At 37.1% G+C, this 14,036-nt stretch overlaps 1 protein-coding gene across 1 annotated transcript; it reads left to right on the plus strand.

Annotated features, from left to right (window-relative positions):
- The first annotated feature begins 276 nt into the window (after positions 1 to 276).
- On the plus strand, positions 277 to 13,738 carry LOC103264370 (zinc finger protein 33B-like). The gene is made up of 5 exons (XM_021714425.1): positions 277 to 408; positions 4,790 to 4,834; positions 7,548 to 7,674; positions 8,382 to 8,477; positions 12,033 to 13,738. The coding sequence occupies exons 2-5, from the start codon at positions 4,796 to 4,798 to the stop codon at positions 13,631 to 13,633; spliced, it is 1,863 nt and encodes a 620-aa protein (XP_021570100.1). The 5' UTR covers positions 277 to 408; positions 4,790 to 4,795; the 3' UTR covers positions 13,634 to 13,738.
- The last annotated feature ends 298 nt before the right edge of the window (positions 13,739 to 14,036 follow it).

A 14,036-nucleotide genomic window follows, 5' to 3' on the forward strand; every position in this document is an offset into this window, starting at 1 on the left:
CTAATCTACTGTAGGGTGGGGAAAGCAATGAAAACTCCAGAATTACATGCCTTTGGGAATACAATCTCTCAACCCCTTAAATAAAACGGATTTTATTAAAACAAGTATTTTAATAAGTGGACTTGAAGAATTATGGTAAAAGCAGTCCTGAGTGCTAATTGCTTTGCCTGGCCGACTCAAGCACTTGGCTGCCGCATCCTGCGCATGTGCAACTTCGCCATCTTGGGGGTCACCTTCCTGGGCCCGTAGCCGGGAGGCAGGTAATCCCCAAACTTCCAGGTTTCCCAACGACCCTCACAAGCCTGGTTCCTCACCGCCCTGGAAGCAGAAGTTAGCGTGTGGACCAGGGGGAGGCGGCGAGTGCCAGCTGTGAGGAGGCGCCCGGCGGATCCCGCGGGGGCACACCCGGTAGGTGCGCGTGCGCGAGCTTTTGGGGGCGCTTGGGGGTGAGAGGGCGTCTCGGTCGAGAGAAGCGGCCGGATCCTAGTTCGTATGAGTCGGGTCTTTGCGCTGGTTGGCGCGGTCCATGAGGCTCTGGGGAAGCGGCATGTGCGCATGCGTGCTTGCTGTGTGCACTCCGCCTGCGTGGGGCGCTGGCCCGGATGGGAGGGTATAGGAGGGCGCGGGGCGGCGCGACCTAGCAGCCGGGTTCGGGTCCGGTTTGTGTCCCAAGTGGCTCTAGTTTAGGTTTATAAAAGATACATTCTAGGATTCTAGGGACTCGGATTTGGGGTCCTGGGTGAAAGTACCAAATATGAATGTGTCTTCTAGTCTTAAGTCCTAATTGCCATGGAACAAATCAGCTCCTATGAGGTTAGGATAGAATTCCAAAAACAGAAATCCCACCTGGGAGAGAATCTATGCGACATTTGCTCTCTCTCCAGGGTTTCAGAGTGGAGACAGTCCCAGAAAGGGTAAGTCCTAGAACTGCTGGGCGGAGCACTTCCTTTGTTGGCCAACTGAGTGGAATGCCACTACATCCATATTTCAAAAAGATTGTGAGACAGTGTACATTTGAGGACAAATTTCAGAAACTAGAGATGAGTTAGGTCGGAAGGGCAAAGGGTAGGTTGCAAAAGAAATGTTATCTCCCTAAGGAGTTTTAACAGGGAAGTAAGTTACTAATCACAGCTGAGGAAGTTCCAATCGCAGTCTTCCCTAGACAATCTCACCTTCCTTGGTCCATCCTTCTTATTTCTGTGTGTATAGGTATACTGTTCCGAACATTTTACATAAATGGGATTACATGTGGCCTTTTGTGTTTGTAACATTTGTCAGTCCCACATTCCTTTTTATTATCAAATAGTATTCCATTACATTTGGTGATTGCCTGCCCCAAATTGGGTTCAGATTCAAGACACACCAAGAAGGCATGAAATGATTTATTACTTATGTCACTGAACTTCCTGGGCAGAACAGGGCAGCACCCCAAAGTAGTCGGAAATAGTTTGAGTAGCTTGAGAAAGAATAGGAGCAAGTGGCCTGGTTTTTATTGTGGTTAAAGGGTGGAACAGTTTACGAATAAGTAGACATGGCCTTGTGTGGTTTAAACATCTTACCAGTGTCAGCGGAGGGAGCCATGAGCTTGCTTACCAGATTGTCCCAGACTGTTCAAATGTAGAACTGAGTGGGAAGAAAGTTAGAGCTAGAAAGCTGTCAGTAGTCAAACATCAAAAATAGAATTAGATTCTTAGTTGCATTGTACCCCTGAGGTTTGGCTGAAATGTGCCCATGTTTTGTTTAATTGATTTTGAGCTTGTTTTTAAGTAAGCTGTTATCACAATCTATAAGGAATTAACCTGAAGCTAAGGGAGATGCAGACTCCATTAAATGCCTTGTTTAAGACCTCAGTGTTGTGTATTTTAAGAAGTAAAATGACTGCTTTGGTTACTATGAATAATATCTGGAAACTCAATGGGGATAATAAACATCTTGATGGGGACTTCTATTGTGGTTTTATTATGTGCACAGACTTCTGTGACCTTGATTTATATTTTTTGTATGAAAAAAGCAGGTGATGGATTTCAGGGTTATTTACCCTAAAGGGAACAACCTTGGATAAGGAAGTGTTATTTCCTTGTCACTGGCAAGATCATTTGGCCCAAGATGTACAGATGGGGACTGATTGTTGGCCAAGGCATCCAGTGTTAAGGTGACTAGCTAAAATCGCCATAAATTGGAATCAGCTACAAAGTTAGAGGACATAATCTCCATACAAGATGTCCCTTACCTCTGTAACTTTTGAGTTACTCTCAGAACACTTTCAGGTTTGATAATTCACTAGAATTGGGACTCACAGAACTTATTGAAAGCTGTTATACTCACGATTATGGTTTATTACAGGGAAAGGATACAGATTAAGATCAGCTAAAGGAAGGGACATAAAGGGCAGTGTCCAAGAGGGGTCCACACACTTAAAGCTTCCATTGTCCTCTTCCTGTGATTTTTCTCTTACTTTTGGCACTCTTTGTTCTCAAGCCTTCAGACCTAGACTGGACCTATACCATCATCTCTCCAGCTGTCAGGCCTTCAAACCGCACCACTGGCTTTTCTGGGTCTCCAGCATGCATACTAAAGACCGTGGAACTTCCTAACCTTCATAATCACGTGAACCAGTACCTTATTATATCTATCTATCTATCTATCTATCTATCTATCTATCTATCTATCTATCTATCTATCCTCATCATCTAGCTATCAACTCTCTATCTTTCCATGTTTCCTATTGGTTCTTTTTCTGTGCAGAATCCTGACTAATACACTGCCTGATAGATGGAACCAAGAATGGGGCTCATTGCTCCCTACTACACTGCTCTGGAGGGGGATAGTACAGAGATGAGTAAAAATGTGGTGCTTTTTTTTTTTTAATTGGCCATTCCTTTGGTTGCTGTAGATCTTTGACTAGATTTGCAGAATACCTATGAAGTTATTTTAACCAGTGTCTAGTTGTTTACTGTTTTTGAGGGAAAACACGGGCCTGGAGCTTCTGAATCTGCTACTTGCTGATATCATTCTTCATCTTCATTTTTGAAATAGTTTTTTTGATATATGATTATTGGTTGAATTTTTTTCCCTTTTGGTACTTTTAATATGTTCACTGCCTTCTGATTTCCATTTTTTTATGATGAGAAATTGGTGCATCTTAGTGGTTTATTTATGTACTATAACTATTTTCTCTTGCTATCAAGATTATCTCCTTGTCTTTCAACATATTTTTATTATGATGTGTCTCTGTCAGACTCTTTATGTGTTTATCCTACTTGGAGTTTATTAGCTTTCTTGGGTGTAGACATTGGTGTTTTCCACCAAATATATGAAAGTTTCAGCTATTATCAGTTTGAATATCTGCTCCTTTCTTTTATCTCTTTTCAGTATTCCTATTGTGCATATATTGGTGTGCTTAATGATGTCCCACAAAGTCTCTGAGGCACTACATTTTTTGGTTTGTTTTTCTTTTTGTTCTTGAGATTGTAGAATACCTATTGTGTTCTATCTTCAAGTTGGTTCTTTCTACTGCTATTGCATATCTACTGTTCATTCCCTACTGAGCTTTTCTTTTCAATTATTATACTTTTGAACACTATAATGTATATATGGTTCCCATTTATTTGTTTATATTTTCTACTCGGTAAGTTATTATTATTATAGCTTTCTTTTTCCTTTATTTGAACACATTTAGAATATGTGCTTTTATGTCTTTGTCTGCTAAATTCAACATCTAGGTCCCCTCAAAGGCAGTTTCTATTTATTACCTCTTTCCTCTTTTTCCTTTATTTGAACACATTTAGAATACCTGCTTTTATGTCTTTTGTCTGCTAAATTCAACATCTGGGTCCCCTCAAAGGCGGTTTCTATTTATTACCTCTTTCCTTTTTGTATGGGTCAACTTTCCTGTTTCTTTCCATGTCTTGTAATTTTTTGTTGAAAACTGGATATTTTAGATAATATTTTGTGTAACTCTGGATTCTCTTCCTTCTATCCACTGGTCCTATTGTTGTTGCTATTGTTTATCTTTTCATATATCTGTTTAGTGACAAATGAAATGTATTTCCCCTGTAGTGTGCAGCTTCTGATGTTCTTCTCAGATGTGTTTTACTTGTTTGTTTGCTTTGTTTTTGCCCTTTTTTTGAAATTGCTGTTCTAGGGGTCAACTCTGGGTCAGCATAGCTTAGTGGTCAGCATCTGATTGGTCGTATTTTGAGTTGTAAGATTCTATAGGTTTTCATGAATGGGTGCTGTCATACATAAAATACAATTGTTTCCCAGTTGTATTATCACAGGTTTTTATGCTTTTGCAAGAACAGCAGAAAGTGAACAAATCTCAGACTTCAATATCAGGAAATTTTCTATGCTCTTTTTATATGTTATTTTTATAAGTTATTTATAAAACTCTTTTTTATAAGTTATTTATATGACTGTTTTATTTGAATGATGTAAATTTAATGGTACATCTATTGTATATCTCTTTTCAGTTTTATTCATTGGCAGCATATTAGTAGTTTGAAATTGGGCATTGTAGGAGTATTTATGCCATGGAAGTTGGCAACTACAATACAGGTCTTTTTTTGTGAAGGGAGGAGGAAACCTGTTTTAAATATTTATTCACACACTATTGGCACTCTGTCTCCGTGGCCGTTCCTCCTCTTTTCAGGAACCAATGGGACATAATCCCACAGGAAGGCATTTTACCTAACCAGGGTACAGAGATATTTTAGGCAGGAGCTGCAGGGAAGGGCAAATCTCTCATGACCCACTTCTCTTACCTTGTTTCCCAATTGTATCTTCACAGGTTTTTATGCTTTTGAAAGAACAGCAGAAAATGAACAAATCTCAGGTAAGTTGTTTTTTATTTTATACTTTGTGTTACATTGGATTTTGAGATGTGTAAAATAACTATTAAAATGTAAATGTAAAAATAGATAAATGTCAGCCTTTGGGAATATATGGAGTAGCAAGTTAGTAGCAGGACAAAGTATGTTGATGACCTTCAAGTCCTTAGTAATGGTAAAGTTGTCAATGCTGAGTAAAATTTGCCTCTGGTAGCAATAGCAGACATTATCTGTTACAGGAATTGCATTGCAAATAATAACAAAATTGATAATAGAAAATTTCCTGATATTGAAGTCTGAAAATAGTCTTACTTATTTGTTGTCAAAATGTTGATGTTGTGAACAATATTATAATAACAACTTTGAAATAAGTGAAGACTATATGCTCTGATGGTAGAAAACGTGGTGGAAACAGAGCATAGTGCCAAGGCATAACTAGTATAGATTATCAAGGGACTATAATACCAAGGACTAAAGAGAGAGCTGTCCAGTGGTCCAGCTTAAATCTGGAATAAAACCTAGTATTTGGAGGAGTGATGAATGGCCAGTATAAAATAACTTCATGTAACTCTTTTAAAAAATTTTTTGTTAAGGTTTTTGTATGTGGGTTTCTCAGCAGGAAGTTCAAATCACATTCTCTGAAAAATATTTCTGCACATGATATTTTTATTTTACCTCATTGCATGAATTTTGGGTCTCTTCCATTACCTGCCTTAATTTGTTCTGGTGAAGATTATCAATGAATGTGATCCTGTTGATTGGCAACATTTCTTCTTTTCCAAGAAAACTTTAATACCTTAAGATTTCCTTCTAAGCACTGCTCAGTTGCATTCTACAAATTTTAATAAGTTGTATTTTTATTTTTATTCCCTTTGAAATGTACTTTAGCTTTCTTGAAACTTACGTTCATCCCATGGGTTAAGTATAAGTTTGTTGTTTTATTTCCAGATATTTGGAGATTTTCCAGAATAGTTTTCTAGTTTGACTAGAATATATAGATTGTATGATTTCTTTTATAAATTTGTTGAGATTTGTTTCATGGCCCAGGATATAGTCTATTTTGATGGCTATCCCATGTGCACTTAAAATGAAAGTATATTCTGCAGTTTTGGATTAGAATGTTCTATAAATATCACTTAGGTTTAGTTTGACGATAATGTCATTTGGGTTTTCTGTAGTCTTTCTCTATTTTCTCTTTGCTTCCGTCAGTTACTAAGAGGTATTGAAGTCTCCAACTGTAGTTATTTTAAATATGTTTTTCCTTTCAGTTTAGTTATTTTCTTTCTTTTTCATATACCTCAGTAATTGTTGGTTGAAATTCACACATCTTGAGTAGGACTTCAGACTGAGGTAAATAGATTTTATTTCTGGAAATGGGCACGACTTTCCTGCTATACTTTTTGTTGGAAAGTTTGAGTTAATCAATCTAGTTAGGAGTGAGTAGGATTTGAGATTTGCTGTTGCTGTTGGTACCCCTAGTGCATCACAGTCTTCAAATTATTGTAGACATACCTTGTGTTTTAGGGTGGGCATTAGTTATTTTGAGCTATGCCTGTGCATTTCTGACTATTAGGTCTTCCCTTAGCTGTGTGCCTCAGATATGATGTCTTTTCATGCCCTTGTTTCTCCCATGTTCTCTGAGGAGTATTCTGCTGTTACTTATTATTCTAAGTTTGTTAATATGGCAGTGGAAAATGGCGGGCAGAGTGTATTCTCTATTGTTCTGATTCAACCACAGTCTTGAGTATGCTCTGTGTTACTGAGTCCTGGTTCTCCTCTTCATCCCCCAGCTGTAGTTGTGGGCTTTGTGTATAATCCAGTCCCTCCCCTAAGAACAGAGTAAGTGCCTAGTAGGATTCTTGGAGAAAGAGCCTGCAAGAGGGTGCAGGCCCTCTTTGTATCTGTGGCCCACAGAGGTATGACACTATTGTCAACTCTCACTCAGTTTCAATTCGTTTGTTACCTATTCTGGCTGAATTTTTCTTACCTACATCAGGTAGGGTCCAACTTGGATAGGCAAGAACATACAAACATGTTCCCACTACCTTCAGGCACTGTCTCTTCCTAGATTTGGGGGTTATCCAGCTGCTCTGTGACCTTGGCTTTCCAATAGATTTTGAAGTTACTCCAACTCATTTTCTCTGTGTGAGTGAGAGTGAGTTTTCTTGGCCTTCATATCTTGGGGCAGAAGCTGAGATCAACCTATGTATTGTTAATGAGTCTCCATCTTTGTTTATGCTGTTTTACCCCGTAATCTTAAAGAATATCCATCCATCATGTTTAAGGCCTTAAAGCTTTTCCTTTCCAATTAAGTGCAACACAAAATAGAGTTAATTTTTCTTTTCCTTCTTGATCCCCAGTATACTTTTTACATATTATACCATGGCTATAGTAGCACCTTATTTTAGGAGTTTTTAAATGTGTTATGTTTGTGAAATATTTGAGTTTCTGGAGGACAAGAACATTGTTTTATTCTTCATAGTATTCACAACAGCCAGGATGTTTCAAGGCACAGAGTATTAATAAATTAAGACAAAAGCAGGATGTTCTTTTATTACTTTTTTTACTTCCATGAAATTTAATACAAAATAATGTACATATAGGTATATTATATAACATATAAACACTCATCCACAAATCTATGAATTAGTTTCCATCATCTTTTTGGTGCCACCCAGTGTTGACCACTTCAGGCTGAGCAGAACTGTGTTTTTCCAGGGGTCCGTGTCATTCGAGGATGTAGCTGTGGGCTTTACCCAGGAGGAGTGGCAACTTCTGGATCCTGATCAGAAGACCCTGTACAGGGATGTGATGCTGGAAAACTACCACAACCTTGTAGCAGTGGGTAAGCACAGTTTCCATGTCAAACTGTAAAAAGTATGCATTTCATTTCTTATATGCCAAAAAAAGCATGGCTCTTTTATGGTTAATATTGTTGAGGCTTTTGATTAAGGTATGTTTTAGTCTGCTTTCTGTTGCTTATAATAGAATACCTAAAATTGAGTAATGTATAAAGACCGGGAGTTTATTTCTTACAGTTATGGAGGCTGAGAAGTCTAAGGTCAAGGGGCTGCATATGATGAGGCCCTTGCTGGTCAGGACTCTCTGCAAAATCCTGAGAGGGCTCAGGCCATAACATGGCAAAGGGACTTAAGTGTGCTAGCTCAGGTCTTTCTTCTTCTTTTTATAAAGCCTTCAATTCCACTTCCATGATAACCCATTAATCTATTATTTAAGAAGATTAATCCTTTTTTGAAGGCTCTACCCTCATGACTCAGTCACCTCTTAAAGGCCTCACCTCTCAATAGTGCCACATTTGAGACTATATTTCAACTTGAGTTTTGGAGGAGACAAATATTCAACTTATAGATAAGATTATGCGATAGTTAATCTCTTTTGAGCATCAGAAAGAATGCTTGTATTATCATATCTCTTGAAACGTTTAAATGAGTCTTATCCAGGTGTAGCTCCAGAAACTCCACCTTCCTCTTCCTTTAGAGTTGTTATAGCTTGTGCAACCTGTCCAAGTCCTTGTCATTTTTTCTTTTATAGGGTATTTTATTAACAAACCAGAGGTGATCTTCAAGTTGGAGCAAGGAGAGGAGTCGTGGATATTGAAGGAAGACTTTCCATACCGGAACTACCCAGGTGAGTTAGTGAATACCAGGCAAAAGGGAGCCAGGGGAAATTGTATGCTAGGGATCAGTTTAGGGGTTAGAAATTTAAAATGTTTAAAAATCTCTTCTTGGTGGTACTTATTTTGGAAGTATAGAAAGAATAGCATATATGGTAAAATTGGAAGAAGAAAAAGTAATGGACAGGGAGTAATATAAGCTGATTTTCTGATTGTTAAAAGCTAGGAGTTCAAGGATATCATTTATGCAGAAAAGTCAAGTAATACAGACAGTTATATGTTTAACAGGACAAAGATTAAAAACTAATCAAGTTAATAGAATCTACTGAAATTTGTTTTGAAAGGAAAGAAGGAAACAGTGATTTCACCACTGAATGTAGTAGAGTTACTTGATATTATCTAAATAGATAGACAGTTAATGGAAATATAAGTTCATATTTACACAATTGACTACTTTAACAAAACTGCAACCTTCTAATTTTAGAAGCCTAAAAACAATGAAAAAATCTTTAGTGTGCCCAAGGATCATTCACACATAAGTAAAAGTTTATTATACTGAAAGGAAATTCTCAATAAAGTAGAAATAGGATATATCCTGGTTACAGTCTAATAAAACCAGACAAAATTTTGCCAGTAACAAAATTGTCAAGTATGCAAGCCAAGCCTATTCTTTTATTTCATTTTTTTGCACTCTGGAGCTTTTTTTCTTTGTAAACTTCTAATATTTCTTGTATTCTCACTTTCTACTGACATCAGTAAGAACCATATTTTCTAATACTTTGACTTTCTTCCCAATTCTTAATTGATGTCAGTGAGGGCTTTTGTTGTTGGTGGTGGTGGTAATGATGGTAGTGGCAGTGATGGTGGTGACAATGGTTTTTGTTTTGCCTAGAACATCTCTTTTGTCAGTAGCCTGACAAGATAAATCTGTGCTCCCTTTGTTATTTATTTCATGACATTTAGATTATTTGCCTTTCGTTGACTACTATAGTATGGCCTGATTTAGCTGCTCCAATTTTACTTTTCTTTGTCCATACTCATGCTGAACATCATTTAATCCCTTCCCCTCATGTGTCACTTAGGCATATGATATTCTTTCCTGTGTCACACCATTTTTTCTTCGTGCTTCACCTGATGAGATACTAAATTAATAATGCTTACAGCAATGCTTGTATATAATAAAATATTATTTTTATACTTCTTATATTGCCTATCTTTAAAGTGTGGATTAAGTTTGTCTTTTTTGAAGAAACAGCCCTTGAATGTTTGAGCCAACATAATCTCTTCCTTCTCTCAACCCCAGCATGTACTGGATCTTTCACAAGAAACTAAACCAGGTCTTGCGATCTGTTACCTAATGGTTTCTAGCTTTTTCTCCACCTGGTTTATGATCTAACAAACAAAAGGGGTTACTCCTTCCTACTTTGGTATGTATCCAGAAATAGACGTTTGATAAGCACATATTGAGTGGAACCAGATAGAGGAAAGACTTCACATTCTGAAAGCATGTAAGGGAACTCTCTCTGAATGCATGCTCAGGTCACAACCCTATAATTCTGTTTCATCAGATACCACATGGCATAGAGTACAAATATTTGTGTTTGAAAATGCTCTCCAGATAATGGGATGCACACAGCTTGTTAAGGTCTATTGACTAAAACCACTCAAATTTATAGGAAATTAGAGAGATAACAACACCTTCCATGAGCACAGATGATAGATCAGTGATTGGCAAACTATGGCCTGCAGACTGGCCACAAGTTTTTATGAATAAAATATTTTTGAAACACAAGCATGCTCATTTGTTTATGTATAATCTATGACTGTTTTGTGCCATACTAGAGTTCAATATTGTGACAGACTGTATGACCTGAAAAGTTTAAAATATGTACTTTATTTGCCCTTAAGGAAAGTTTGCTGACTCTTGGGTTAAAGAACAGGAATAAAGTTGCATGAAACATTTTAAATTCACCATTTAATTAGGAAATATTTACCATGTTCTATCAAGTCTAAGAAGCCATAAGTTGTAATTAGACTATTACTTTATGAGCCACTAAGAAAAAAAGTTCTGCCTGTTTTGCTGTGACTTGCCATCAGTTATAAGTTGCATCCTGATGTTAGAATGTTAAAAAAATATGTGTTACAGTATATGGAATGTAGTATGCTACAAAGCTATGCTATTTAAGACTGTGGTAAAATAGTTGGTCCAGATAGGAATTATGTTTAGATTTAGAGTAAATACAAATTTTCAGAATTTTGAAAGCAGGAAGATTTGAAAAAACACTCTTGAAGGTTTGGAATAATAGTTTCATAATGTCATTTTACTAGATTCTAGATAGAATCAAGGCTGGAATTCAATCTGAGTCACACATTCAGCTGTTGTTAAGAATGAGCAGCTGAATGAGTGCTGGGCAGAATATATTGTTTGTGGAGTTGTAGATTGGTAGCTTGAAAATCAGATATGCATTCAGTTGGTGTAAAGTTTTGTTTGCTAGAAAGATAACTTCTTTTTCATATGGTTCTTGGCTCAGGTGAGTCACAGATTTTTTTAGCTTGGGATAGACTTTGTTGCATTGGGGTCAAGATTTTGTTAATGGTAGATAAACATAAATTTAGCCCATTTTCTGGGTTTTCTGGGTTGAAGATATAATCTTGAAGTTCTAATTTCAAATATAAAGCTGAAACTGAGGAAATGTGATTTGTAAAGCAAAATTAAATATTTGTGCTGTGGCATGGATAAGAGTATTTTAAGGAAAAGGATGTGACTGTAAATATGCTCATTAACAGCAGATTCACCTGTTGAACAATTGTGATAGAGAAACATTAGGGCATCACAGCCAAAGTAGAGCAATAAATCAGATTCAGTTTGCCTGAAGATCACGTGTTCTGTCATTTTGCACTTTCTTCGGGACATTGGTATTCCTGTGAATCATAGCTAGAAGGGGAATAAGGTGCAAACTAATGACTCTTCCTTTAAACATAAGGCAATTGGTTCTGCAGAAATTAGCTTTGTCATTAATGTATATAATGGAAATAAGAGAAATTCAACTGAAAACATGAAAACTAGTAAAGATGTTACTAACACAATATAGGTTTCAGGGTATTAGACCTACTCTGATAGTCTGTTTCCTCTATTTCTCAGATTTTCCACACGAACACCTTTGTTTACTGGTTTTTCTTGTCACTCCAATTACATATAGTTCATTAGCTCAGTTGGAACCTTCCCATACTGTGTTATTTTCCTCCTATCCTAATCTACCACTGCTATAAAATCCTCCATTTTCCATTCACTGATCCTTGAGTTTATATTTTCATCTTTACCCATTTTGAAAGTTGTATTTGTAAAATGATGAATCATTACATGTCTGTTCATTAGTGATTTTTCTCCTTTTTTTCTACCACATTTGTTTCCTCCAAACAACTAGATAGAAGGAAAAGGCATTTTGATTCTGGGACATTACTGAAATAAAAAAGTCAAATATATAATAGGGCACTGTTATCTTAGTCTAATTCCATTAAAAATGTGTTAAAAGTTCTTATGGTATGTTCAATATTTTTTTTATTTCTAGAAGACTGCAAAGCTTATGACTTGATAGAGAGAATCCAGGAAATCCAAGGCAAATATTTGCAGCAAGTTGCACTCAACAACAAAACACTGACTTCAGAGAAAGTTCATGATTTAGGAAAATCATTTACAACGGGCACAGACCTCATCCCTTCAAGAAAAATGCTCTATAAATATGACTTCTATGGAATGAATCTGAAAAATATGTCAATATTAATTGGTAGTGATAGAAACGCTTCAAGAAAGAAGCCTGGTGTGTTACATGAATGTGAGAAATTGCCTAATATGAAGCAGAAAATAGCTCATACTCAAGATAATTCTTATGATAATAATCAAGATGAAAAAGCCCTTGGTCATAATAATGATATTATTCAGCACCCAAATATTCATCCATTAGAACAAAATTATGAATATAATAAAGATGGAAAAGCCTTTCGGAAACAAGTCATAATTTCACACAGGCAAATTCACACAGAAGAGAAACTCTGTAAGTATAATGGATATGGGAAAACTTTCTGTGAAAAGTCGTCTCTCTTGAGATATCATGGAGTCTCCATGGGAATGAAAAAATATGAAAGAAGTCAAATTGAGAATAATTTCAGCACAATGTCACGCTTCACTCAACTTCCAAAAAATCAAAGAGGAGAGAGTTTATTTCAATGTAATGAATGTGGGAAAACATTCAACCACAAGTCAAACTTCATAGTGCATCAGAGAATACACACAGGGGAGAAACCCTATGAATGTAATGCATGTGGGAAATCCTTTTGTCACAGGTCAGCCCTAACTGTCCATCAGAGAACGCATACAGGGGAGAAACCCTTTGTGTGTAATGAATGTGGAAAGTCCTTCCAGCAGAAGTCAACCCACATGGTGCATCAGAGAGTTCATACAGGAGAGAAACCCTATGAATGTAACTTATGTAGGAAAACCTTTAGTCACAAATCAGCCCTCATAGCACATCAGAGAACACATACAGGAGAGAAACCCTACAAATGTAGTAAATGTGGGAAGTCCTTTTACTGGAAATCATCCCTCACTCAACATGAGAGAACGCACACAGGGGAAAAACCCTATGAATGTAATGAATGTGGAAAATCCTTCTGCCAAAAGTCAGTTCTCACTCAACATCAGAGAACTCACACTGGGGAGAAGCCCTTTCAATGTAATGAATGTGGGAAAACTTTCTGTCAGAAGTCAGCCATTGATATACACCAGAGAATTCACACAGGGGAAAAGCCCTTTCAGTGTAATGAATGCGGAAAATCTTTCCATATGAAGTCAATTCTTACTAAGCATGTGAGAACTCACACAGGGGAAAAACCTTATAAATGTAATGAATGTGGGAAGAATTTCTGTCAGAAATCTATCCTCACTAATCATCTGAGAATTCACACAGGAGAGAAACCCTATAAATGTAATGAATGTGGGAAAACTTTCTGCCAGAAATCAACCCTTACTAATCATCAAGGAACTCACACACCCTATGGGCAGAAACCCTATGTGGCAGAAAATGTTTTTCCTAATGCCCCTTTCCTGTTTCGTGTGGGTACACAGCCAGTCAAGATTTGGCAGCCTTCCTTGCCTCCACATGGGGCCACATGACCCAACTCTGGCTCACAGAGTGTGAACACAAGTCATACACATCATTTCCAAGTATGTAAAATACCTCATTTGGCATCTTCCCGACTTCCCACTTTTCCTTCTCTATCAAAGAGGAATGACAATTCTCGCCAGCATAACTTGGGAACTAGGCATTAGAGATTGCAGATCACAAGTTGGGAGAAATCAGGGTCTTAAATGACTTCCTGAACAGAGTCTTCCTTTCTTTGCTACCATCTCCCCTTAAATCTTTTCATGAACAGAAAATAAACTTGTGTGAACCAGCACATGTGCAATGTATGTGTTGTTAATAGCATATCCTAATCATCTTTTATTTCATATACCCTGTGAATCTAATGAAGGTGCAAGGAAGCATATGTGAGAGAATTCAGTAGGGGAGTAACCC

Source organism: Carlito syrichta, unplaced genomic scaffold, assembly GCF_000164805.1.
Source record: "Carlito syrichta isolate Samal-C Ts95f unplaced genomic scaffold, Tarsius_syrichta-2.0.1 Scaffold305648, whole genome shotgun sequence".
NCBI lineage: Eukaryota > Metazoa > Chordata > Mammalia > Primates > Tarsiidae > Carlito > Carlito syrichta.